This window comes from Lactuca serriola, chromosome 3 (genome assembly GCF_051521515.1).
Source record: "Lactuca serriola cultivar US96UC23 chromosome 3, Lser_US96UC23_V15, whole genome shotgun sequence".
Lineage (NCBI taxonomy): Eukaryota > Viridiplantae > Streptophyta > Magnoliopsida > Asterales > Asteraceae > Lactuca > Lactuca serriola.
In genome coordinates this window covers 56082283-56106575 of record NC_136410.1, presented here as the reverse complement: position 1 = coordinate 56106575, position 24293 = coordinate 56082283, and the positions used below count along the sequence as shown (strand labels likewise).

At 35.7% G+C, this 24293-nt stretch overlaps 2 protein-coding genes across 2 annotated transcripts; one reads left to right on the top strand and one right to left on the bottom strand.

Moving 5' to 3' along the window:
* Positions 1 to 7916: 7916 nt before the first annotated feature.
* Positions 7917 to 8671, bottom strand: PSB27 (photosystem II family protein). Its single transcript, XM_079030258.1, has one exon. The coding sequence runs from the start codon at positions 8583 to 8585 to the stop codon at positions 8070 to 8072; it is 516 nt and encodes a 171-aa protein (XP_078886384.1). The 5' UTR covers positions 8586 to 8671; the 3' UTR covers positions 7917 to 8069.
* A 7480-nt stretch (positions 8672 to 16151) lies between these two features.
* LOC145092330 (putative protein phosphatase 2C 52) lies at positions 16152 to 19385 on the top strand. The gene is made up of 6 exons (XM_079030257.1): positions 16152 to 16430; positions 17528 to 17822; positions 17902 to 18240; positions 18321 to 18438; positions 18510 to 18733; positions 18808 to 19385. Exons 2-6 carry the CDS (start codon positions 17580 to 17582, stop codon positions 19252 to 19254), a joined length of 1371 nt encoding a protein of 456 aa, XP_078886383.1. The 5' UTR covers positions 16152 to 16430; positions 17528 to 17579; the 3' UTR covers positions 19255 to 19385.
* Positions 19386 to 24293: the final 4908 nt, after the last annotated feature.

The following is a 24293-nucleotide window of genomic DNA, read 5'->3' as shown; positions in this document are numbered from 1 at the left end:
GTAATATCTTGTTCTTGGGCTGTTATTATGTGTTTCTTCATTTTGGGGTTTGTGGGAACTTGTCTATGGATGTAATGGGAAGTCTAGAGGTTAGATCTGAGGTTGCTACCTCAGATCTGGAAGGGAGAAGAATCAGAGAGCATGAAAGTCCCTGTGTTGGAGTGTTTAGTGAAGCTTTCATGTCCCAAACCCTAGCCCAATGTGCAAATGGCCTAGATCTCTTTGGATTCACGTAAAGTTTGCCACTTTACGTGATGGATGAGTGGTAGGAGGCTAGATCTATGTTTTGGAGCAATTGCATGGCCTGGAATGCTTCTGAATGGATTCAGACCGGTGGTACTCGGCGAGTCACATGGGTGTACTCGACGAGTTGGATGAAGATGGCCTGGAACTCGGCGAGTTGTATGAACAACTCGGCGAGTAGGTTGATGATAGTTTTGGACTCGGCGAGTCTGTTCTTGGACTCGGCGAGTCTTGTCGAAGAGTCCCGATATTCCCTGGTTGAGTCGAGAATCGGTGAGTCAAGGGATGACTCGGTGAGTTGTGTGCGAGTGGACTCAGAGTTGTTGGACTCGGCGAGTTAGGTCGCGGATTGAGTGAAGTTCTGATTATAGAAACTCGGCGAGTCATAGAGTTGACTCGGCGAGTAGGGTCAGTCAGGGGTTGACTTTGACTGAGGACTTTGATTTTGACCAAGGGTTGACCGTTGACTTTTAGGGTTTGGTCAGCGATGTGGCCTTTGGGCCAAGAGAGGGGTAAAATAGTCTTTTACCCTTAAGAGGGTGCATTGAGAGGATTTATTTTAGTCTCGAGAGTTATAGTCATGAGAGTTTTGCCTTACGTGTTAGGCGGTGGAGAGTTCGAGATCCGAGTATGGAGATATCTGCTTTTTGCTTGCCAGGTGAGTCTTCTCACTATACTTTACCTTGAGTAGGTAACCAGAGTTATGTGATAGAGTATTTGTATGCTATGTATGTTATGTGTTGTACTGCATTATTTCTATGTGATTTATGCTGTGCATGTTTGCAGAGTTGGAACCGAAGGGTTCCTAGAGTTAGAACCGGAAGGTTCACAGAGTTAGAACCTGAGGGTTCACAGAGTTTGGGTGCACGGACCCATAGAGTTATAGCCTCGAGTGGCTTATATGTGTTATGTGTGTGGTATTTTGGGGAACTCACTAAGCTTCGTGCTTACAGTGTTTTGTGTTATGTTGTTTTCAGGTTTCTTTCAGTATCACGGTACGGCACTGGCTTGATTGTACACACCAGAGCAAGAGTCATATTTTGGAGGATCCTGGTTTTCTATGCAAGTGAAAATGGAGCTATGTTTTGTAATTTGATTATGAATGAGATTTTTAACAAGTGTGCTAAGAATAAAATGATTATTTAAAATGAAAATTTTGTCTTGAAATTTACGGTGTTACATGAATCAGACTTCGCCCTCGAAGTCCGCCACCACAATAATGCTCTCTCATCTCATCCTCCAGCTCCCATGTCTACTCAAAACCTTTCCGGTTCTACCACTGTACTTTTACCAGGTTCACCACTTGTTGTGTATAGTCTCTGTTTTTATGTCGGGGATCTAAATTGGTCTCTCCACGTAGTTTAGGAGTTCATCCAACTGAATGCCATCTAAAGAAATCACTACAGAGTCATTGGCTACATAATTTTGTAACTGAGAGACAAGGAAAGTCTTATGGATCTCTCTGAGCTCCTCAGGCAGATCCAACTGGTATGCAACCTTGCTAACCCCGAGTGATAACCCTGAAGGGAACAATGAAGTAGGTGCCTAGCTTTCCCCGCTTCTAAAACTGGATGACACCCTTCTAAGTTGACACCTTGATAAGCACCAAATCCTCTACCTGGAACTCAAGGTCCAATCATCGCCGGTAATCATAACTCTTCTATCGGCTATGGGTTGTCTGCAATCTCTGTCTGATCTGCTAGATAAGCTCTATAGTCTGAAGAACTACCTCAGTCCTACCCATAAATCTGTGGCCGACCTCTCCCCAAGATATCGGTGTGCGGAAATTCCTCCCATAGAGAAGCTTAAAAGGTGGTGCACTGATACTAGAATGGCAGCCGTTGTTGTAGGAAATATCGACTAGGGGAAGGTAGGAGTCCCAACTCCCACCAAAATCTATGAAACATGCTCTCAACATATCCTCGAGGGTCTGGATGGTCCACTCGCTTTGGTCTTCTATCTGCAGATGATTGACAGTGCTAAAGTCAAATCTCGTACCAAGTTCCTCTTGGAACCTCTGCTAAAAACGTGAAGTGACTGAAGATGTCGATTATATACAATAGACCGGTACCATGTGGTGAGCGATGATCTGGCGCACATACACATCAGCCAATTTCTCGGCTGAGGAACTCTCCCAAATAGCTAGAAAGTGGGCACTCTTGGTCAGAAGATCCACAATGACCCAAATCACATTAATTCCTTTTGTGATCCTAGGTAACTTAGTGATAAACTTCATGGTGATCTGTTCCCATTTTGACATGGGAACCTCCAAAGGCTGTAACTTGTCATGTGGCCTCTGGTGCTTGGCCTTGACCATTCGACATGTCAAGCACCTATCCACGTACCATGCAATATCTTTCTTCATGCATGGCCACCAATAACTAAGTCTCAAATTTGAATACATATTGGTGGCTACAACGTGAATAAAAAATATGGACTTATGAGCCTCCTCCAAAACTATATTTCGGACCCCGCTGGAATATGGCACCTATACCCCGACCGCATTGGGTCAATAGTCTTTGATTGTCGGTAGAAAACTTGTTAATCTCACTTGTGATTATCTCCTGCTTCTAGTTCTCCTTCTTAACTCCTTTGGCATGAGCCTCCCTGATTAAATCCCGAGGCGGCGAATTGATAGAAATCCTCATGCAGGAACCCTCAATGGAAGTATTAGTTGTCTTGCGGCTCAAAGCGTCAGCCACCATATTTGCATTCTCGGGATGAAACAAAATCTCAAAGTCATAATCCTTGACCACGTCAAGCCATATATGTTGTCTAATATTCAGATTCGGATGATTCATGAAATATCTCAGACTCTTGGGATCCATGTAGATGATACATCGTACCCCATATAAATAATGTTGCCAAATCTTGAGGGCAAATACCATCCCCCTAACTCTAGATTATACGTTGGATACTAAACCTTATATGGATTCAGCTGCCTAGAAGCATACACAATAAACCTCCCTCCCTGCATGAGTACTGCCCCCAAATTGGTGACAAAAGCATCACAATATACAACAAAATCCTACATGCCCTCCGGAGGGGTCAATACCGAGGCCTCACATAATTTCTATTTCAACATATTGAACACATCATGTTGCTCAGGCCTCCAATGAAAATCCAAGCCCTTCCTCGTCAAACGAGTGAGAGGTACAACAACCTTGGAGAAATCCTGAATAAACCTGCAATAATACCCTGCTAAGCCCAGAAAACTCATGATCTCCGAAAGAGACTTCAGAACCTCCTACTGCATAACTGCATTTATTTTGGTCGGGTCAATCAGAATCTTGTTCTTGTTAATGAGGTGTCCCAAGAACTGACCTCCCATAACCAAAACTCACACTTTGAGAACTTAGCATAAAGCCTCTCCCTCCTCAAAAGTCCTAGCATCTCTCGAAGGTTCTCTTCATGTTGCTCCTTGGTCTTGGAATAGACAAGGATATCATCGATAAAAACAATGACCGAACAATCAAGAATCAGCCTGCATACCGGATTCATCAAATAAATAAATGCTATCGTGCATTGGTAAGCCAAACGGCATCACCATAAACTCGTAAGGACCATAACGAGTTCGGAACGTTGTCTTCTCCACGTCCTCTTCTCTGAATCTCATCTGATGATACCCTGACCTCAATTCGATCTTAGAAAACCAAGATGCACCCTGCAGCTGATTGAAGAGATCATCAATCTGTTGAAGTAGGTATCAGTTCTTCATCCTCAACTTGTTTTGCTCTCGATAATCAATGCACATTTGGTGTGTATCATCCTTCTTCTTCTTCATAAACAAAATTAGTGCTCCCCATGGTGAATTACTTGGTTAGATAATTTGCTTTCCCATAGCTCCTGGAGCCGAGATAACAACTCCTGCATCTCAGGCGGTGCTAATCGATACGACGCCTTTGCAATCGAAATTGGACCGGGGATCAGATCGATCTTGAACTCCACTTAACTCGTGGGAGGTACAACGGGTAAATCCTTCGGGAATACATCTGGAATCTTGCTGACTACATGCACATCGAAAATCAAAAACCCCCTTCTCCACCCGAGTGTCACTCACATACTCCAAATATCCCAAACACCCATTCTGTAGATACTGATGAGCCCTGGATGCAGAACAAAAAGCTGATCGAACCCTTGTACACTCGCCATAAATAGTCAGTTCTCCCCCACTTACGGTTTAAACTACCACCTACTGTCCCTCACAGTCGGTCATGGCAGCAAATCTGCTCAACCAGTCCATCCATACTATCAGGAACACATCCACCATATAACAAAATAACTTGACAGAATAATAAATGAGAACATACCAGTAGCGACATCCCTTAGTCTATCCACCACGCATGATTAACTACTAAAACATAAAGAAACACAACCACAACCCACAATAGGTGCTTTATTATGGTTTCCCATGTACAACAGCGATCCATCATTAACTACTTCATAATCCTTGAACCAAGAGCAATCTTCACACACATGACTCGTCGCCCCTGAGTCTATCCACCATGCATGATCATCATCCTGAACATAGAATGATTCAGGAATTAGTGTTACATGATATATATATATATATATATATATATATATATATATAACAATAGTAGTAGTAGTAGCAGTTTTAGAAATAAAATTCTTAGCTTGTGGTTTTAGACCTTGATCATTAGATCCTTGTCCAGAAGTGCTTGCACCATTTTTTTCTTTTTCAAATGACAATCTTGTTTCATGTGAACAGGTTTGTTGCAATTCCAACTTACAAGTTTTGCTTTCTTGTTTGAACCTTTATGATGGTCATCTTTCTTGTTCCTTTTTCCTTTGTTATTTTTCTGATGTTTTTCATCTTCCACCATGTTAACTGAAAATCCAAGAGCTTCCTTTTCTTTTTCCTTGCCACTTTCTTGAGCCCAGAGACCCTCTTCAATTCTCTAGTGACTGCCAATTTGTACTAGAGACAACTTTTATTTTTAGTGTTTCAGTGTGTGTTTGAAGTCTTTCTAGAATGGGGGCAGTTTGTCAATAACACTTGAGACACAAATGGATTCATCCATTTGCATTTTGTGTTGTTCAAATTGTCCTAAAGTCCTCATGAGTTCATTGTACTATTCCATGACAGACCTTGAATCCACCATCTTGTAACTATTAAAATTACTGACAAGGAATTTCTTGCTTGAGGTATCCTCTGCCATGTATTTGGATTCAAGGGCATCCCATAGATATTTTGCAGATTCTTGATTTTGATAGATGTCAAAGAGAAAGTCAGACATACCATTTAGAATGTGCCTACGACAGATGTACTCATCATTTTCCCATTTGCATCTTCTTCTGGTATGTTCAAGAGTTACATCCTCCATTGGTTCTGGTGCAGGAATGCTTAAATCGTGAACAACTTTCAGGGTAGTAAGAGGAAAATGCAACTTCTTCTATAAGCGACGAAAATCAGTTCCTTTAAACTTGTCCAACTTCCCAATTTTGGAAGTCATGTCTTTAACAGATTCTACCATTGATATTCTTTCATGGAAAATCACATATTTTGAATGTTAGAATTTGGGCCTGAAGAATATATCAATTAACTTGGATAATTTCTGGGGCGCTGCCCCTTGGACCCCGTATTGGGTCTAAAGAATAACCATCGCCAGGGGATCTACCCTTTGGACCCCGCTAAGGGCGCTGCCCTCGGACCCTCGTATTCCTGAGTTCACATTAATCACACCGAGTATGCACCCCGCACCTCGAAACTCAGTCGAGTACTCCTTACTCGGCCCCTTACCGAGACGAGTTACAAAATCCGAGTACTCCCCGATCGGCCCCTTACTGAACCAAATAGTGTTGTAAAACTCGGCCAACTCGATGACTAATATGTATTATCTAACACACACACACACCTATGATTATTACTACATATATATCTTAAATTTGTAGTACTTATTCACAAAGTGAGACCATTATGTGTTTTCAGTTTTTGTGTATTCGTATGCATCTAATTTTGTTATATATTTCAATCAACTTATGATTTTGACTTACATAATTTCTCTAAAAATATTTCTATATGAATTACCGAATCAGAATACTCCCGAGTACTCGCTACTCGACAGTCGGCCGAACAGGTACCGAGTAGTGAGTTCTACAAGCTTGCCCATTATTAATAATAATCACACCAAAATATGTTATTAACACTAAAATCACCAACAAATACTTGATCCCACTTGTCTAGTACTTGATTGAGCGTCTATCAACAACTATCTTACTCAAGTTCCTGCTACAGAACTTGAATCCATGTAATTATTAAATGTAGTTAATTCATGGAAAAGAATCAGGGAAGTTTATTCTTTCTTTGTAAAAATAATTTAGAACTAGGGAATAGTTGATATGTGTGAATGATCTATGTCTCACATTTTCTATTCGAACAATCCCTCACACTTGAATATGAATTAAGAGTACTAATGAGCTTATTGTTTTATTTCTACAAAAATGAGATATGGAATAGTTGATATGCGTGAATGATCCATGTCTCACATTTTCTATTTGAACAATCCCTCACACTTGAATATGAATTAAGAGTACTAATGGGCTTATTGTTTTATCTCTACGAAAATGAGATATGCCATGCATCAAAAAATGTGTCTTTTTGACATGAATGTACTTAGGTCTACTTTGTGGGTAGCAAACATATAAAGTCTTGATCACTCTCTTAACATATTGCCCAAAATAGACAATATCTTGGTATGTGGGCCTGAGATATAACAATTTGATTGTGAAATTCTTTACTTAAAAGGGTATTTGAGTAATTTTAACTATGAAAGAAATGCATGAAATTGAATTCCATGGGTTTTAGGATGGAATTTCAAAATCCACCGGTCACAGGATTAGGATTTCTGAATTCTTACCGAATTATTTGATTAGGTGCATACTCATTTGCATCTAAACGAGACTGTAGTTGAATTTATTTCTAATTCCTGCCAAATTGGACAGAATTCAGAGAACAAACACCTAGTTTCTTGATGTTTCTGGAACAAATCCCAAACATTAGTTTCATGAACAAAGATCATATGAGATAGATATTGTAACACACCATATAGACACTTGCATGTAAGATGGGATTTATCACCACCCACAAATCAATCATCTAAAACCATTGATCTCAGTTGAACTAATTCCTGGCTTGTTCCCTATGCCTCTGATCTTTTTTTCTCCTTGTTAATTCCATCAGGGTGTTATAAAACCTTTTCAAACCTTATGTGTAATTAAATGATTTTCTTACAACATCAGTTTGTGTTAGAGAAAGAGTACTTGCAATATGTTTCTGCTACTTCCTGGAGCTATGAATGCATACATCTGCCAATTAGTTAGAATGCATACATCTGCCAATTAGTTAGGTATCCACCTTTTGTAAAGCAACTCAATGAATGTATGACATGACTTATCAATGAGCTCAAGAACATTGTACATGAACAACTTAACAGCTAGCTGGAGGAGTTAGAGAAGGATCACCTCAAATTATTCTGTATCAATCATGACTTGTGATTTTCACGTTTCTTTCATTATTGTGGTTTTCATCATATTCTTTCACTCATTTTAATTTCTATTGTCTTTTTCATTAGCACAGCACCACATTATCATTAGGCCATGTGATGCTACTGCATGTATAATGGAAGATGCCAATCAAGTTAAACATAACATTTACCAATAATAAAGGGTCTATTCAATGATAATTCACATGAAGACAATTTTGCTCATCGTGTAAAATATTGTATCACAAACCTCATGATAACATATATATAAAACTTAAAATATTATACAAAAAAAAAAAGTAACAATACAGTTGATACTCACTATCTTCCCCTCGACAAAGCCTTCTCCACCGAATCTATCTCTTCAAGTATTCTGGTCTTCCTCTTTGCCGGAATCGGAGAGGTGGGACCAAAACTGACGTAATGGCCGGAGACGGCGTTCAAGGCTGAGTACATGTCCCTGAAAGATAACCTTCCGAGGAGGGCCTTTTCTCTCCTGTACTTAGCCACCCAGGAGTTGGAGGTTTCTCTTAGCTCAGCCACCGCAGTTGCGATGTTGGGATCAGTTTTGTCCATGTTGATCGTGTTCCTGACTTTCTGGATAACCTCCTGGGTCTCTTTTGTATATTCTTCATCGGAAGCCGCCAATGCAGCCGGAATAACAAGTAGCGGGGAGGAGATGGATATTACGGCAGCCAATGACAAGAAGTTTCGGCGATGGGTAGTGGCGGTGGTGGTGGTGGTGGTGGAAGAGGAGGGTGGTGAGAGCTTGGAGCGAATGGGTGGGAGGAGCTTAGGGGTGGAGGTGGTCGGGGTGATTAAGGTCGGAGATGCCATGGCGGTGGCGGAGGAACGGTGGAGAGAATTGTTGGCAAGTAGTAATAGAGGTATGGTTATTGGTTAGGATTGATATGGGGCTTATCGTCTTATCTGGTTTTCATAGTTTATGGATGAGAAAGTGTCCTTCAAGATTTTGTTATGATGTGGCTGAACCATGGGTGGATATTGGATAATAGGACTTTGACCATAGTCAACAACGTATGTACATACCACAATGCATCAAAATTCAAATGTATCTATTATGCACTAGCACATTCTTGGAGTTTTATTTATTTATTGACTTATTTATTTAATCCTTCATCAATGTATATTTGATTAAAAACTATAATCTTTTGTTTTGCGATTCGTTCTAAACGTGGGGATGTAATCTAGTCGGTTATGATATATTTAATACCAATTTGAAAAATATTTGAAATCGTCTCGGTTTCAGTTTAGCGGAGTCCGAGGTCGAGCTACTTGAGTATATTATTGAGTCGAGCTCAGCTATGGGATTATTCAGCGGGTGAAATTTGCAAGTTTAACCGAGCTTAGTAATATTTATACTTTTACCTCTTATCTTATTCATATTTTACATAATTGAGTCAAATCTTAAGGAAACGTAATCATATTTATCTTGAAATTTAATTTAATTTGATTTTATTTTAATAGTTAATCGGGTCGAGCTCAAAAGTGGTAACTTACTTTATCAAGTTAATGTCCGAGCTTGAAAATTAAGGTTAGGGTTAAGTTTCTAGCTCGAGTGTTTTAGTCGAGTCAAGTTTCGATCTCGATAGTACTTGACTACACTCGACTCGACCCAATTATACCCTTATTTAAAAGGTTTAGTCCAAGACCACTTGTTATCATGTCAATGTTTTTTTATCGGAAATCAAATATTCTCTTATTTTTTTTTATCATACCATCCTTATACACATTTAAGATTGTGACACTAGTCATGTTTAATAAAATTAATAAATTTTTATTACATTTGTCATCTAAACATGATAGGAAGATGAGTAAGAAAAATAAGTAGCAAGTTATTTACACTACAAGAATAATAGGCATTAGCGGCGACGCTTTTAGCAGCGACAACCACCTTTAGCGGCGACATGTAACTTTCGCGATACGTGTCGCCGCTAAAGGTTGATGTCGCCACTAATGCGTATCGATCCCGATCCACGTCAAAATATGAGGTGAAATCTTATCCGTTGATTTTTCTCTAATCCAAGGACTGGAAATCGAAAATGTACATACTATTAGCGGCGATACCAATAGTGGCGACGGGGTTGCTGCTAATACTCGAAAATTTTGACCGCCAAAGTTTCCCCCCCAAAGATGTCGCCGATAATACTCAAAAATATTAATCATCAAAATTTCCCCCCAAATTTGTCGCCGCTAATTCTCTTCGCAGATATAAGCCTCTTCTGCTCATTATTCCCTCTTTCGTGAACTCTTTTCTCTTCAACACTCCGGCAACAACTCATTTTTTTTTCTTCTGTTTTTCTTATTCTTTATCTTCTCCTTATGTGGCATACTCGTTCGTGGTGTCGGATTGTTTCGATCCTTTGCCGGAATTGCTGAAGATCTTTCAAAATTTGTTGTTTTCTGCCGGAAATTGGCCGGAAAATTGGTCTTATTGCCAGAATACCGCCACCAGTCCACCACCACTCTTCTCCGCCGGATTACACACCACCACATATGTATTAATGTGTTTTTGGTTATATGTTTTAATAACGTATTTATAATTTTATAATAGATTTTTATAATTTTATAACATTTGTTTTGTATATGGAATGAACTTTTTCTAAAAACTGAAAAAAGAGAAAACTACAATTAACGGCGACACTTTTAGTGGCGACGTATAGTATTAGCGGCGACAATTTGAGCATTAGCAACGAATCAACTGCGACCCATTAGCGGCGACATTTGGGGCCTTTAGCGGCGACGCCCGTCGCCACTAATGGTCATTATTATTGTAGTGTTAATTTATGTTTTTTTACATATATTTTTATAGTTTTATATATTTGTAATAATAATAAAAATAGAAAAATGTCATTTTTTACATATGTTTTTATAGTTTGATATATTTTTACTAATAATATGAATAGGACAATGTAGGGTAATGAAACTATCATTTTTGTAAATATTTAGTCACGTTCTTACCTTTTATACATGATTTAGCATTAAACTCATTCCATTGTTCAAGAAATATCATTTTGACAAGGTATAATTCGTTAATGTTGTTTTTTATATACGATTTATCGGTTAACTTTTTATATACACGATTTACCATTAAATTATATCTCGTTCGTTTTCTTCGGCCAACATCATCTACTCTAGCTAACACCGCCCACCTCCTAGCAATGCACTATCCACATCTATTAACAAACACCACCTTCCATCGTCACTTCACCACCCCGTCAACTATCCACCATCACTACAAACATCAAGAAACAAAGTTAAGATCAACTACAACTTATAGCAAAACATTTTAAATCTCCTACATAATATATAGCAGGAGAGGAAAAGGAGTAAGGAACGTGTGAGCAACGACATTATGAAAGTCAATGAAGGTAAATAGATGAATGATATGATTTTTCACCGGAAAGGATATTGTAAATTTATAATGTTTTTTTTTTTAAATTGAGTTTGTAGATTGTGTTTTCCTTCTTCTTTGGAGTTGTGTTGACCGCATAAAAGCGTCCGGAATTTGATGATGGTCAAAAAAAATGAAAAATGATTAAATATTACAAAAGTTATTTAATGATAAAATCGTGTATAAAAACATGAATTTAATGGTATTTCTAGAACAACAAATATGACTTTAATGATATTTCTTTAAAGAGTAAATGGCATTTTAGCCGAACAAACATATCTCGTTTGTTCTAAAATGACATTCAAGTCTTTTTTATGCATTATAGACCATCAATCTCAATAAATCAATGTCATTTACATCATTTTGTAAAGACCAAAGCGATCACTAGGTTGAAATGTTGTTGATGTGTACTTTGACTTTCAAAAGTCCATATGTCCCTTATCCATGTGGAATACCACCTAGCCACCTCCTTGCACCATTAAAATGAATAACGAGTAAAATGATTGAATGTTGGAATTGAAACTGATACATTCATCCCTGTTGTTGAAGAACTTTAAAGAAGACTTTTGCTACCATACCATAGCTTTTGTTCATGTTACTTCCATACCATAGGTTCGTGATTGTATCATTGTTGGTGCCTAATGAAAGAAAATTAGAGAGCATCATATTTGCATCTCTTACCATCACCATTCACCACCACCCTCTTTGGCTCTTCCTCAAACCAACCTTCCACCTCGCACCATCACTACTACCAATCTTTCTCCAACCCACCATAAACACATCAAAATCGAACACCAAAAAATCCAGAATAAGAACAACAGGAAATAACAATGAGTTTTAAACTCAAAACTAAACATCAAAATTAAAATCAAAACATTGAAGAAAAAGAACAACGGATGAATCGTCTTCCTTCAATAATCTGGAAAAATTAAGTAGTCCATATACACCAAATGAAAAAAATAAATAAATAAATAAATAAACCCCAAAATAGATGAAGAAGTTCAAATCTTCAAGAAACCTAGAGAAAGAGAAAGAAGAGACAAATAGAACACCAAATTCAACTCAAACAAAACCATGTATGCAAACTTAAGAAGCGAGACGAAAATTTCTAGGATTTTTTAATGTTTTTATTTTTCGTAATTAAAAGAAATTAATATTAATAAATAAATCTATATGTAGTCTAGGTAGACAAATTTTTCATGTGACCGGTGAAAATGGGAGAATTAAGGAGTATTACCCTATTTAACATGTCATTTACTAGTTTAAACAGCAAAAAAAAAACAAATAACAAATAACAAAAAAAACAAAAAAGAAAAAAAAAAAATTAGTGACCATTTAAACAAAAGGCTAAAGTTTGTTGGTTTTAAATGACATTGACCCTTCTTTATTGAAAAGTAATTATGAATTTAATAGTAAATAGTGTAGAAAAAATAGAAAACAAAAATACTAAATCTATATATAAAATAACAGTTTATTACCCTCGTTTACCATAAAAATATTATAAAGTATTGTAAAAATAAACGTGTTAAAAAAAGTAAACATTATTAAAATAAAAATATTATAAAGTATTGTAAAAAATAAAAATATTAAAGCCAACACTAAACATTATTCAAAAAATAATCCAGATTTCACTACTAAATTGAGCAAGCCGCAGTCCTAGCAAGCTACCACATGAACAACACGACATGGACCAAGTCTTGAAGGACCAGGCCCAAATATTAAGGAGTTGGATAACCCAACCTATGAAGAGTCAAGACTCAAAGAGCTAAAGTTGCTTTTATTTCTATAAATATTTATACCATAAAATTATTTTATGATAAGTGTTATCAATTTAATATATTTTTAATATATATTTAATGGGATAGTTAAATATATATATATATATATATATATATATATATATATATATATATATATATATATATATATATATATATATATATATATATAAAATGATAACATTTGTCTTAATTTTAATGGACAAAAATATTTATAGACATAAAAAATTAAAAACAATTTAATTTAAATATATATCAAAGTCATCACACCCGATCTACACTTGCTCAACCATTGTCATCAGTAAAAATGTTTATATTTTTTTAAGTAAAATCCAAACTAACCATATTTTTATTCAGCTTTTGGAAAATAATTAAAAAGTTTCAAATTTTCAAAAATAATCACTTTCACTTGAATTCACATTTCGAACTTTTCTTGAAATTTCGGATTTCATGGTTTTCTTTTTATATTTTTTTTTTCAAAAAACATTTGAGATGTCTCAAATGCTCGTTTCAAAATATTTAATACTCAATTTCACTTGAATTCGCATTTCAAACTTGTTTTGAAATTTCGGATCTCATGGTTTTCTTTTTGCAATTCTTTTTTCAAAAAAAAAAAAAAAACATTTAAGTATGTCCTGAATATTCGTTTCAAAAAACATTTAAGTATGTCCCGAATGTTCGTTCCAAAATATTTAATATTGTCATTTTTCAATAAAATAAAATGTATATATTTTAAGCTCATGTATCGTTTATATTTATCATTTGCTGCCTTGATTTTACTGTTTGTTAAGTTATAATAAAACCAAAATAGTTTTTTATGATTTCAGTTTTGTTTTTTAAATTCCAGAGTATTTTTGTAATAAAAAAATGTTTTTTTTTGTCAGATGAAATAATTTTTATGGTGTCCATAATGACCTATTAATTTTGAAAAAAAAAGGTTTATTTTCATTATTATTAACTTAAATAGTTAGTTAATTTTTTCTTACATCTTCAAAGTGTTAATCCGTTCCGAATTACTGATTCGATGGTTTATGGGGAACACTCCCCTGAAAATTGTTAAAGGTTAACTGTGATGATATCTTTCTATTTCTTTTTTTATATGTTTATCTATTTATATAAAATAATGATGTATATGAAATCCACTAATTTTCCTTCTTAATTTTCTTTTCTTTTCTTTTTTTTTTTTTTTTAATTTTAACATTTGTTTTTGATTTCACGTTTGTCTTACAGGTTTATTCCAAAATTGAGCTGATGTTACAACTCTTCTTAGGGGGTGTTTGGCTTAGCTTTTTAAGGGCCAAAAGTCCTTTTTGGAAAAGTTGTAAAAAGTCAGGTTTTCCGGATTTTTCCAAAAAGTTGATTTTCCTTCTATCAAAAATCCAAAAGTAGGTTTTAAAATTGTTTTGCCAAACATCTTTTGACTTCTATCTTTTTCTAAAAGATCTTTTAGCTTCTCAAAAGCTAAGCCAAACACCCCCTTAGTTTACTAGTTTACTAGTGGATGTTATTAGAAAAGGAAAGAAAATCTATGAATGGCCAAACTCGCAACTTGGTACATTTTTGCAAATAAAAAAATAATTTTTATTCTCGTATCCTTCTTTATAAAAACCACTTTAAAATAAAGAATTTTTTAATATGTGTATTAGTGGTACATATATAAGAAACATTAATTTAAGTATTAATTATAAAAAATATTACCATGTCATCATTTAATTGGGTAATATTTAATACTCATATATAGTAATAAAAGAGTAGTCATTTTGTCAAGTGTCATAATATTAGAACTCCTAATTAATATGATGCCATTTGTCATTCTATTAATTCTCCATTTTAAATTCATTAAACCTCCTAATTAATGTGATGTTATTTGTCAATCTATTTATTCTTTATTTTAAATTTTAAATTTTATATTATTGTTTTCACTAGTTCACAAATAAAAAGAGTCTAATATATATGATAAATTAATTACACATATTTATTTGAATCAATAATTATAATTTTACATAACTAATAAAAAAATCTCTTAATTAATAATGTATTTAAAATTTTATATAAAATAATTGATTAATAATTTTGAATTTTTTACTATGAATATTTATTCAATTTTGTAACCGTGGTTTCCACGGGTTATAAACTAGTTTAATAAAATATAATGATACTTTAATATACTAATAGGACACATGTCATCATTTAAATGAGTAGAAAAATTTATAGGAACAAAAGTAGTAGGATACTTAAATTTTCTTTTATAATATGTGCCTTAACACATACGAAACATTAATTGAAGTATTAATTATGATGAACATTACCATAATTAAATGTGATAAACATTAATCATAAATAATACTCTTTATAATTAATATATTTTACATTTAATTATAGTAACAGTGTATAATTAATGTTTATCAAATTTAATTATGGTAATATTTGTGATAATTAATACTTCAATTAATGTTTCTTACATATCACCTGACCTTAGGCACATATTAGAAAATATTACCATAATTAAATGTAATAAATATTAATTATGCGTAATATTATTATAATTAAATATAAAATACATTAATTATTAAAAATATTAATTGTAATTAATATTATCATATTTAATTATGATAATATGCTTCATAATTAATATTTCAATTTATATTTCTTATATGTTTTCTTAAGAGAGAGATATCATAAAATACCTTAAAAAATATGTATCATAATTATGTTATATCTAATACACGTAAATTATGTGATATTTCAATTTCTATTAAGTAGATTTGAAATAAATTTCTTAAAAGATTAGGAGGGGATGTAACTTGTAAGAGTAAAGGTAAAAAAATTATCTATATAACGATTTATATATTTTTATCAAAATTTTAAACGACAAATAAATATATATCTTTCATTAAAATATTTGTATTGAAAAAATTGATTTTCAAAATTAATAAGAAGCTATATAATAAATTAAAACATGACTCTAATTAATTAAAAATATCATTCTGTTATATAACCGTGTTGCTTAAATAATAAGAGACAGAGTAACTTGAAATTAAAACAGCCAAATTTATCATCTTATTTGTTAAAATAAAATATATCAAAAAATAAGTTTAAATTTAACATCCTTTTGGATATAACATATTAAAGAAATTAACAAAAATAGTGAAACAGTAGAAGCGTGGTTTAAAGTTCCAGAGTAAGAGATAATTAGTATGTATCCCTCGGCCCCATCCCATCTCATCCTCACATCATTTCACCGATAGTGCAATGCAATCACACCCACGGCGATTTCTTCCCCATTCCCCCCTAACTTTATAACACTGTCAATCCATTAAAGAATCCCACCATCTCCATTCTCCCCTCTGTATTAGTATTACCTCCCTCACTCATCCCGTTTTTGCACTTAATGCCACCCCCAATTACCAATGATGGCTTCTCTTCCCCTAACTCTGCATTTCTTATCTATAACGTCGTCTCTTCTTGAAAACCCAGATCAAGTTCAAGGTAACGCTTTTTCTCACTGTAATTCAATCTTTTTCCTGCTGGGTTTCTGTTAGAGGTCTTCAATTTTGGTGGGGACATGTTATTTTTAGCAATTTGAGTTCGGTTTGTGTGTATAAGTTCGTAAATTGGGACTCTGATTTCTTTTTTATTTTATCGAGTCGTAATCTCCTTTTGTCATCATAATTCGTACATGATATTCTGTGTTATTCTTCTTAATCGAAGTTCTTGGTAGGATTATAGTAGGAGATCTGTTCGTTGCTTGAATTTCTGCTTGTTTTCAAAGATTTTCATTACAATGAACTCTTGAAAAACCTGGTTTTGTGCGATGGGTAAAACAACGTATATGCAGGGGAAAAGTAAAAGGTTGTAATAATGTACTCTTTGGTAGAACATGATATCTCAGTTTCCTGTTTGCATATATTCTTACAAGATTCTTTGAGAAATTATTTATCTTTGGCTATCTGGACTTCACAACACCAACATCTTTTGAAATTGACTGAAGTAACCTCTTTGTGTTTTTCTTGATGTGAATATAAGATTCACTGAAATCAATCAAAGATTCTTGATATTCGTCTCCTTTCAGTCTTAATTTGTTGTATTACCTGTGTGACTATTATTCAATTATTTTCACAGAAAGGACTTGATTTGTTTTTTCAGGGTTATTTTCAATTGGCATGATAAAAACCAATCATTTCCCAAAACCCTTCTGTCATATCATCATTGAAACGTTTCTTCCCACATTATCAACTTATAATTTCCCGTTTGCCATTTTTATTAATTAACAATATCAATCTTCTTAGTCAATCTATTATTTTTTGTCACGTCTGAAGTCAACCACTACAATTATTCCACACAAGCCTTATCGGATATGTTTGGATTACAAACAATCTATGACATTTTGCTTAATTATGCGTTAATCAGTTGACAATTCCACACGATTTTTTAATCATATTCTTTATATTCCTGTCGTCTTCCCCACCAATCTCCACTAACAATAATTAGATACATACGCATAAAAAAGTTCCCACTTGCTATAACAAGTAAGATTCATTCTACAACAAGTGGCGTAAAATCTAAAATGATCTAAATTTGTGTAGCTGGGTCGATCATCTTTCACGAAGCTGTTGACTTTTGTGAGTCAAACTGAAAATGGGGTGTTGTATCTCAACAAGTAGTCACAGTACCTGTAGTAGCATGAGCGAAGGAGAAGTTGTCACCATGTGTGGTGTGCAAAAGCGAACAAGAACAACATCTTCATACCACATGAACACCTTACAACAAATGACCTCTATACCCAACAGGATTTTTACAAATGGGAAGAGCCAAAGTTCTTGTATATATACACAACAAGGGCGTAAAGGTGTAAACCAAGATGCCATGATTGTTTGGGAAGTAAGTCTTCTGAAACTTGTTAAATAAATATCGTTAAGTAATGTATTAATGTGTGTGTGTGTGTTGTTAAATTTTGCAGGATTTCATGGAAGAAGGTTTGACCTTCTGTGGAGTCTTTGATGGCCATGGACCTCAAGGGCATCTTGTTGCCCGTAAAGTTCGTGATACTTTACCATTGAAGTTATATTCTTTCCTTGATTCTCATGAGTCAAAGAAAAAAAAGTCAACCGGTTCTAATTGTTGCAGTGGGAATTCTAGATCAGATTGTGATGAGGGAATAGAGGATAAAGATAAAGTTGACTCATTATGGAAAGAAGCATTTTTGAAATCGTATAAATCAATGGATAAAGAATTAAGATCTCATCCTAGTTTGGATTGCTTCTGTAGTGGTAGCACAGCTGTCACCATTGTAAAACAGGTATGTATTTTTTTTTTTAACAAAGTCAAATTTTGAATCTTTAACATTCGACTCTAATCGTATCTTTTTTTGAATTCAAGGGGTCAAATCTTTTCATGGGAAGTATAGGAGATTCACGCGCGATCATGGCTTCAAACGATAGTAACAATTCGCTTGTAGCAATTCAGTTGACCGTTGACTTGAAGCCCGACTTACCAAGTAAGATTTTGCAATATTTTTCGATTTTGGTAACTTGTGTTTAATATTACGATCTTGCCATTATCTTATAGGAGAAGCTGAAAGGATTAAACGATGTAAAGGTCGGGTTTTCGCATTGCAAGATGAACCTGAGGTGTCGCGAGTTTGGTTGCCATTTGATGATGCACCAGGGTTAGCAATGGCGAGAGCATTTGGGGATTTTTGTTTGAAGGAATATGGAGTGATTTCTATTCCTGAATTTTCTCACAGGATTATTACAGAGAAAGATAAGTTCATTGTTCTTGCATCAGATGGGGTATGAGTCGTATTTGTATATTCTTGATTTTTGTGTTTGAGTTTTGATGATTAGAATGGATCGATCTATGGTAGGTTTGGGATGTTTTGAGCAATGAAGAAGTGATTGAGATAGTGTCGTCATCTCCAATTCGGTCAACAGCAGCAAGAACAGTGGTTGACTCAGCTGCTCGTGAGTGGAGAAACAAATACCCGACATCAAGAATGGATGATTGTGCAGTTGTTTGTTTGTTTTTGGATGGAAAGATGGATTCTGAATCGGATTATGAAGAACAAGGAGTGTCTTCTGCCACTTTACAGAGTGATTGCAATCAATCTGGTAATGTGAATGAATCAGATGATGCTCAGATATGTGAGCCATCATTGCAGAGGAACTTTACAGTTAGATCATCAGAAGAGAAGAATGATGAAGTGGGTGTGGTGGTTTGTGATGATCATGGGTGGTCTGGGTTGGAAGGAGTCACCCGAGTCAACTCACTGGTCCAGTTGCCAAGATTTTCGGAAGAGACACCAGGAGAATGATTGCTTTGTTTTTTTTTTTTTTCTTTAGTTAGTGAATTGCATCTGCTGTATGATGTCTCCTATCTCTTAGAATCTTAAGAAATGTAAAAATGGATCTTCTGAGTTTGTTAGTGTGTGATATGTTCCAATAAGTGTTTATATATGTTGGAAACTTAGGTTTTCTTCTAGATGAAAAATCACAATATAGAAATATATCAAAACCTTCAAATATTTGGTAGAAAAAAACAAAGAAGTGATGATTCCATCAAAACTCTACATTCGGATAACGGGGAAGAATATAATTGTCAACAATTTGAAAAGTTCTTAAAATTTTCTATCAAGGAACGTCTCAACAAAATGGCATGTGAGAAAGAAAAAATAAAACAGTTATGGAGTTTGCCAGAAATATGCTAAAAGGTAAGAAAATGGCAAATGGATTTTGAGGAGAAGTTGTATGCGCAATATATTTGTTATTTGTTAAGTTATGGTGCAACAAGAAGTTTCGAAGACATGGCACCTCTAGAAGCATGGACTTAAGTTAGACACATTTAAGAGTATACGGGTGTATAGCTTATTCTCGAGTGCCGAAAGAAAGAAGCGGTAAGTTGGATGAAAACTATAAAAAAAAAATGTGTTTTTATATGGTATATCAAAGCATATGAAGCATATAAGCATTGGATCTAGAAAAAAAAAAATTATTAAGGGTTAAACAAATTTTTTAGGAGTTGCGCTAATAGAAAAAAAGACTCATTTTTGAAGGTAGTTTTCGTTACAAAATCGTTAATAAACCGACGAATCTACACTAAATTCACAATTATCAGACTTTGTGACGGATTGCCAACGAATTTATGACGGATTTCCAATAGATTTTTGACGGATTTTGACGAATTTTCACTAAATTTACACTTAACGGAAAAAACTTAAGGGTAGTTCATTCTACCCCGTAGAACATAGTAAATCCACCCCTTCATATGAGGCATATAAGTTTTGCAATCTAACAACTAGAAAGGTGATCAAGAGCAGAAACATGATGTTTGACCAAGAGAAATCATGGGATAGGCTTGAAAAAAAAATATGAAACACCAACTAATTAAACTTGTTGAAGAAGTGACACAAAATCAAATTCATGACAATCATATATATATATATATATATATATATATATATATATATATATATATATATATATATATATATATATATATATATATATATATATAGACACACACGTAACTATCGAGTGAATTGTCTAATATTTGATGCCTTATCTCTTGTAGAGTACCCTATTGATTGTTGTATGACTCTTTCGTTTGTGAAGTAACTATCGAGTGAATACGCTATGTCACATACTGCATGGGTTAAATGGTCTTAGGGTGGGGGATTTGGTTCTGCTGCGCAGCTCTTGTCAGAGTCCAACTGTTGTAGGATAGTGTTCATAAGATAGTTATCTGGCACTAATGGAGGGTCGTGTGGTAGTTGGTGGTAGTATGAGTTATGTGGGGTCAGCCGACCAGTTATTTTATGTTTCGTCTTCCTCTAGGAAGTGTGGATAGAGTGTATGTTTATGCTAGCATGCTGGTATGATTTAGCATCTAGGAAGTATTTTAGTGCGGTTGTTTCGCTGTTGAGCGGTATTAGGAGTATTATCATGAGAAGGTATTAGAGGACCTAGGATGATCCGTGAGGAAAGTATGGATAGGTGTGGAAGGTAGTATTGGACCCGTACTACTGAAGGCACAGGATCCATACTTGAATTGAGGAGAGTTTTGGGGATTCTAAAGACCGGTCGGGAGAGATTAGCATGGTTCAATACCATGATCTGTGGCAGTAGCTCTGTATCTGTGGATTTTGGTCGTGGTTGCTAGGGCATGAGGTTGGGTCTAGTAATGGTTCGGCCCCAACAACGATATTGGTTCGAATTGATTGGTGTAGAGATTGTTGAGCTTGTTGGCTTTGAGGTCTCGAGGGTTCTACTTAAGACCATGCATTTAAGTCACGAGGCTCAAGGATGGATCGACCGTTATGATCGGTTTGGGGATTACAGTTGAATGTAAATTGGTTGATTGATGGTTGGTGTGTCGCTATCTATGTAGGGGACTTTGCCCTTTCAGTTTCTGAGTTCATGGAAGAAGTGGGTAGGCTTGTGACCTTCAAGGTTGGGAGGTAAGCCCAACTAGGGGTCGATTGGTCGCGGTGTTTTAAGACAGGAGTCAGTTCAATAGTGTGCAGATGGGTGGATGCGTTATGGATGCTTTGTGATGGGATTACGGGTCCGTGTTCTTGGGTTATAGCAGGACAGGCACCGATCTGGTGGTTGGAAGTGCAGGAAAGGAGTGTATATTTTGAGATCATAATTCGGTATTGGTTTATGCTCCTGTAAGGGATCCTTAATGTTAAGTGGTCATAATTGGGAAATTTTAGAGGTCTTCAACTAAAATTTAGGATTCTCTTAGGATTTGTTTGATCCTTATCTGGAAGATCATCCTGCACGTATTATTCTTCCAAGGTCAGGGATGGTTGTACCTGATTGAACCGGTTGAGTTATAGGTTGGTTTCAACACCAGTGGGTGGTAGTTCGATCCCTAAGTGGGGGAGCACTGGTATTTTGTTTGGAAGATCATCGATATATTCGTGTTTGTGGTATTGGAAGGATGATTCATAGGGATTTGCGGTGCATGTAAGTGGAATCTCGCTTTGAGATTTGGTTAAGGCAAGGGATTATAGTAGGTGGTCGGAGGTATATGTTTACGAGTTTTCATATCTTTGTTTAGGTCGGATAGGGTGTTCGGTTCGGGTTGTGAAGTTAAGTTTGTGTGGGAGCAATTTTGATTGGTTCTGTCTGTCTTGGAGTTCATTTCATGTATAACAATTGGATACTTGTTGGCCTAAGGAAAAGTTGTGGTTTTATCTTGTTAGGGCTTGTGATATCTTCTATTTTGGGTTCCACATCAGTAAGGGTGGGTGGTCATCCGAGCGAGGTGACTTCCCCAATCATTTTGGAATTCAGAGAATCCATCCAGGATCGTTAGTTCGGTAAAAGAGATAGCGAGGAATGATTTTGAGGACGAAATCTAAACCAAGTGGGGGAGAATTGTAACATCTCGATTCCCAGGAATGAGATTTAATTCTATAAGCATGCTTTTCCATTGGAACACGGCGATTTGGAAGCCTCAACACGGCATGTTGAAAGACTTTTGGTCTGCATATTTTCATGAACCAACACGGTGAGTTGATGAGGGAGAACTTGACGTGTTGGTGGCTGGATGATAAACCCTAAATTTTAGGGTTTTGCACCCTATATAATCCCCATAAGTCCCTAGGGACGATCTTTTATTAGCCTCCAAACCCTTATATCAGCCCTTATGAACCCTAATCATCCTTCCCTCTCATATTATGATCTAGTGTGGTATTTTTAAGCAAAAGAAGAAGAAGGTTGGAATAAGGAAACAAGGATCTATCAAACAAAGGTCTCATCTTCAGTTTGGCACTCTTCTGGAACTTTGTAAGTGTCCAAGATCTGATTTTTATTCCTCTATGAAGCTATATCTTGAGTTTTGTCTCTTTTTCTCCTTATTATTGGATGTTGCAATGGATGGAGCTCATAAAGTTTGGAACTTTATGAATCTCCAGGTCAAGGTGACCTTATAGTAGCATGGATCTGGCCTTTAGTCAAGTCTTTTATTGCATACATGGAAGTCATATTTCCCCTTTTTGACCCATTTTGGGTTTAGGACATGCATTGGACATGCATGTCTATAAAGCACCAACCTTTGGGTCGATTTTGAGGCTAAAATCTCTTCTGGAAAGGTCGGGTTCCAGATTCCAAGGATTTTGTGCTTATTGGTTAAGCCCTTGAATCTTCAAGCCTTGTGGATGGGTTTTTGAGCACTTGGAGTAGCCCCAAAGGATAAAGTTAGAAACTTTATCCTTTTTTATAGCATTTGAGGTTACATTTGAGTCTTGGAGTCCCTGAAACTGTAGGATCGGCTGAATGTATTAAGCTCGTGCAAACTCGACTAGTTTGCAAGCCAACTCAGCGTATTGGCTGGGATTTTCCCGACCTTCTGATTACGTTAGGAACTCGATGAGTTTATTGGTACACTCGACGAGTTCGGTCAACATGGTCTGTTCACCTTGATCATTGAATTTTACTTTGACCATGGTTGACTAAGTTTGACTTCTAATGGTATTTTGGGTATATTTGGGTTTCGATGGAATTGGTCACATGGTGGTTGTAGGCATTTGATTTGGGATCTGAAATTCGGAGTCAGACCTTATCAGTTCTGCACTGCTTGAGAGGTGAGTTTTCCTCACTGTACTTAAAGGTCGAATGCACCAAGGTCATCCCCTTTGGATTGTTATCTCGTTATGTATGCTATTGTGTTGTTAGATTGGTATCCTGGTAGATAGGATGTTTCTATCTTGTAGTGATCTGTTAGATCGGTATCCTGGTAGATAGGATGATGCTATGTGATCTGTAAGATCTGTCTGTTGTTTATTGGCTGGTTATATGCTTGTTTGTTATGTATGTGTCGACATTGTTTGTGTGTGGTTGGGTTGAGGCGGTCCTGCTTTGTGTTGAAGGCCAACAAACCCAGGGCGGCCTAGATAGACTGAAGGCATGTGAGGCGGACGATTCAAGTCAAAGGCCCAAAGAACGGTGCAGACAGGCTGAAGGCTCGAAGCGGCGGTCCAGCCATGTTGAAGTTTATGTGAGTGGTCCAGATAGGCTGAAGGCCTGCAAGGCGGTCCAGTCCTGCTGAAGACTCAGTATGCATGTTGTTGGTGTGATATCTATGATTATGTATTATGGTGGTATTGTAACATCCCAATTTTCGAGGCCAAAAATTTCACTTTTAAATAAATACTTCGCAACATAGTTTACCAAAACATTACCAAAGTCATGTCAATTTATAAAAACTATAACAACGTGTTCTAAAACCATCTCAACATAAGTAATATAAATCAGAGTACAATCCCAGAAACTCAACGCGGAAAACATATGTGTGTGTGACGCGCTGCTACACCACCGTCTCCTTCCCCTTAGACGAAGAGTACCT

Excerpts from the sequence above, each read along its gene's own strand:
- PSB27 (XM_079030258.1), bottom strand. The coding sequence starts at position 8,585 with ATGGCATCTCCGACCTTAATCACCCCGACCACCTCCACCCCTAAGCTC.
- LOC145092330 (XM_079030257.1), top strand. The coding sequence starts at position 17,580 with ATGGGGTGTTGTATCTCAACAAGTAGTCACAGTACCTGTAGTAGCATG. Across the intron at positions 17,823-17,901 it reads ATGCCATGATTGTTTGGGAA|GATTTCATGGAAGAAGGTTT; the intron begins GTAAGTCTTCTG and ends TAAATTTTGCAG. Across the intron at positions 18,734-18,807 it reads TTGTTCTTGCATCAGATGGG|GTTTGGGATGTTTTGAGCAA; the intron begins GTATGAGTCGTA and ends GATCTATGGTAG.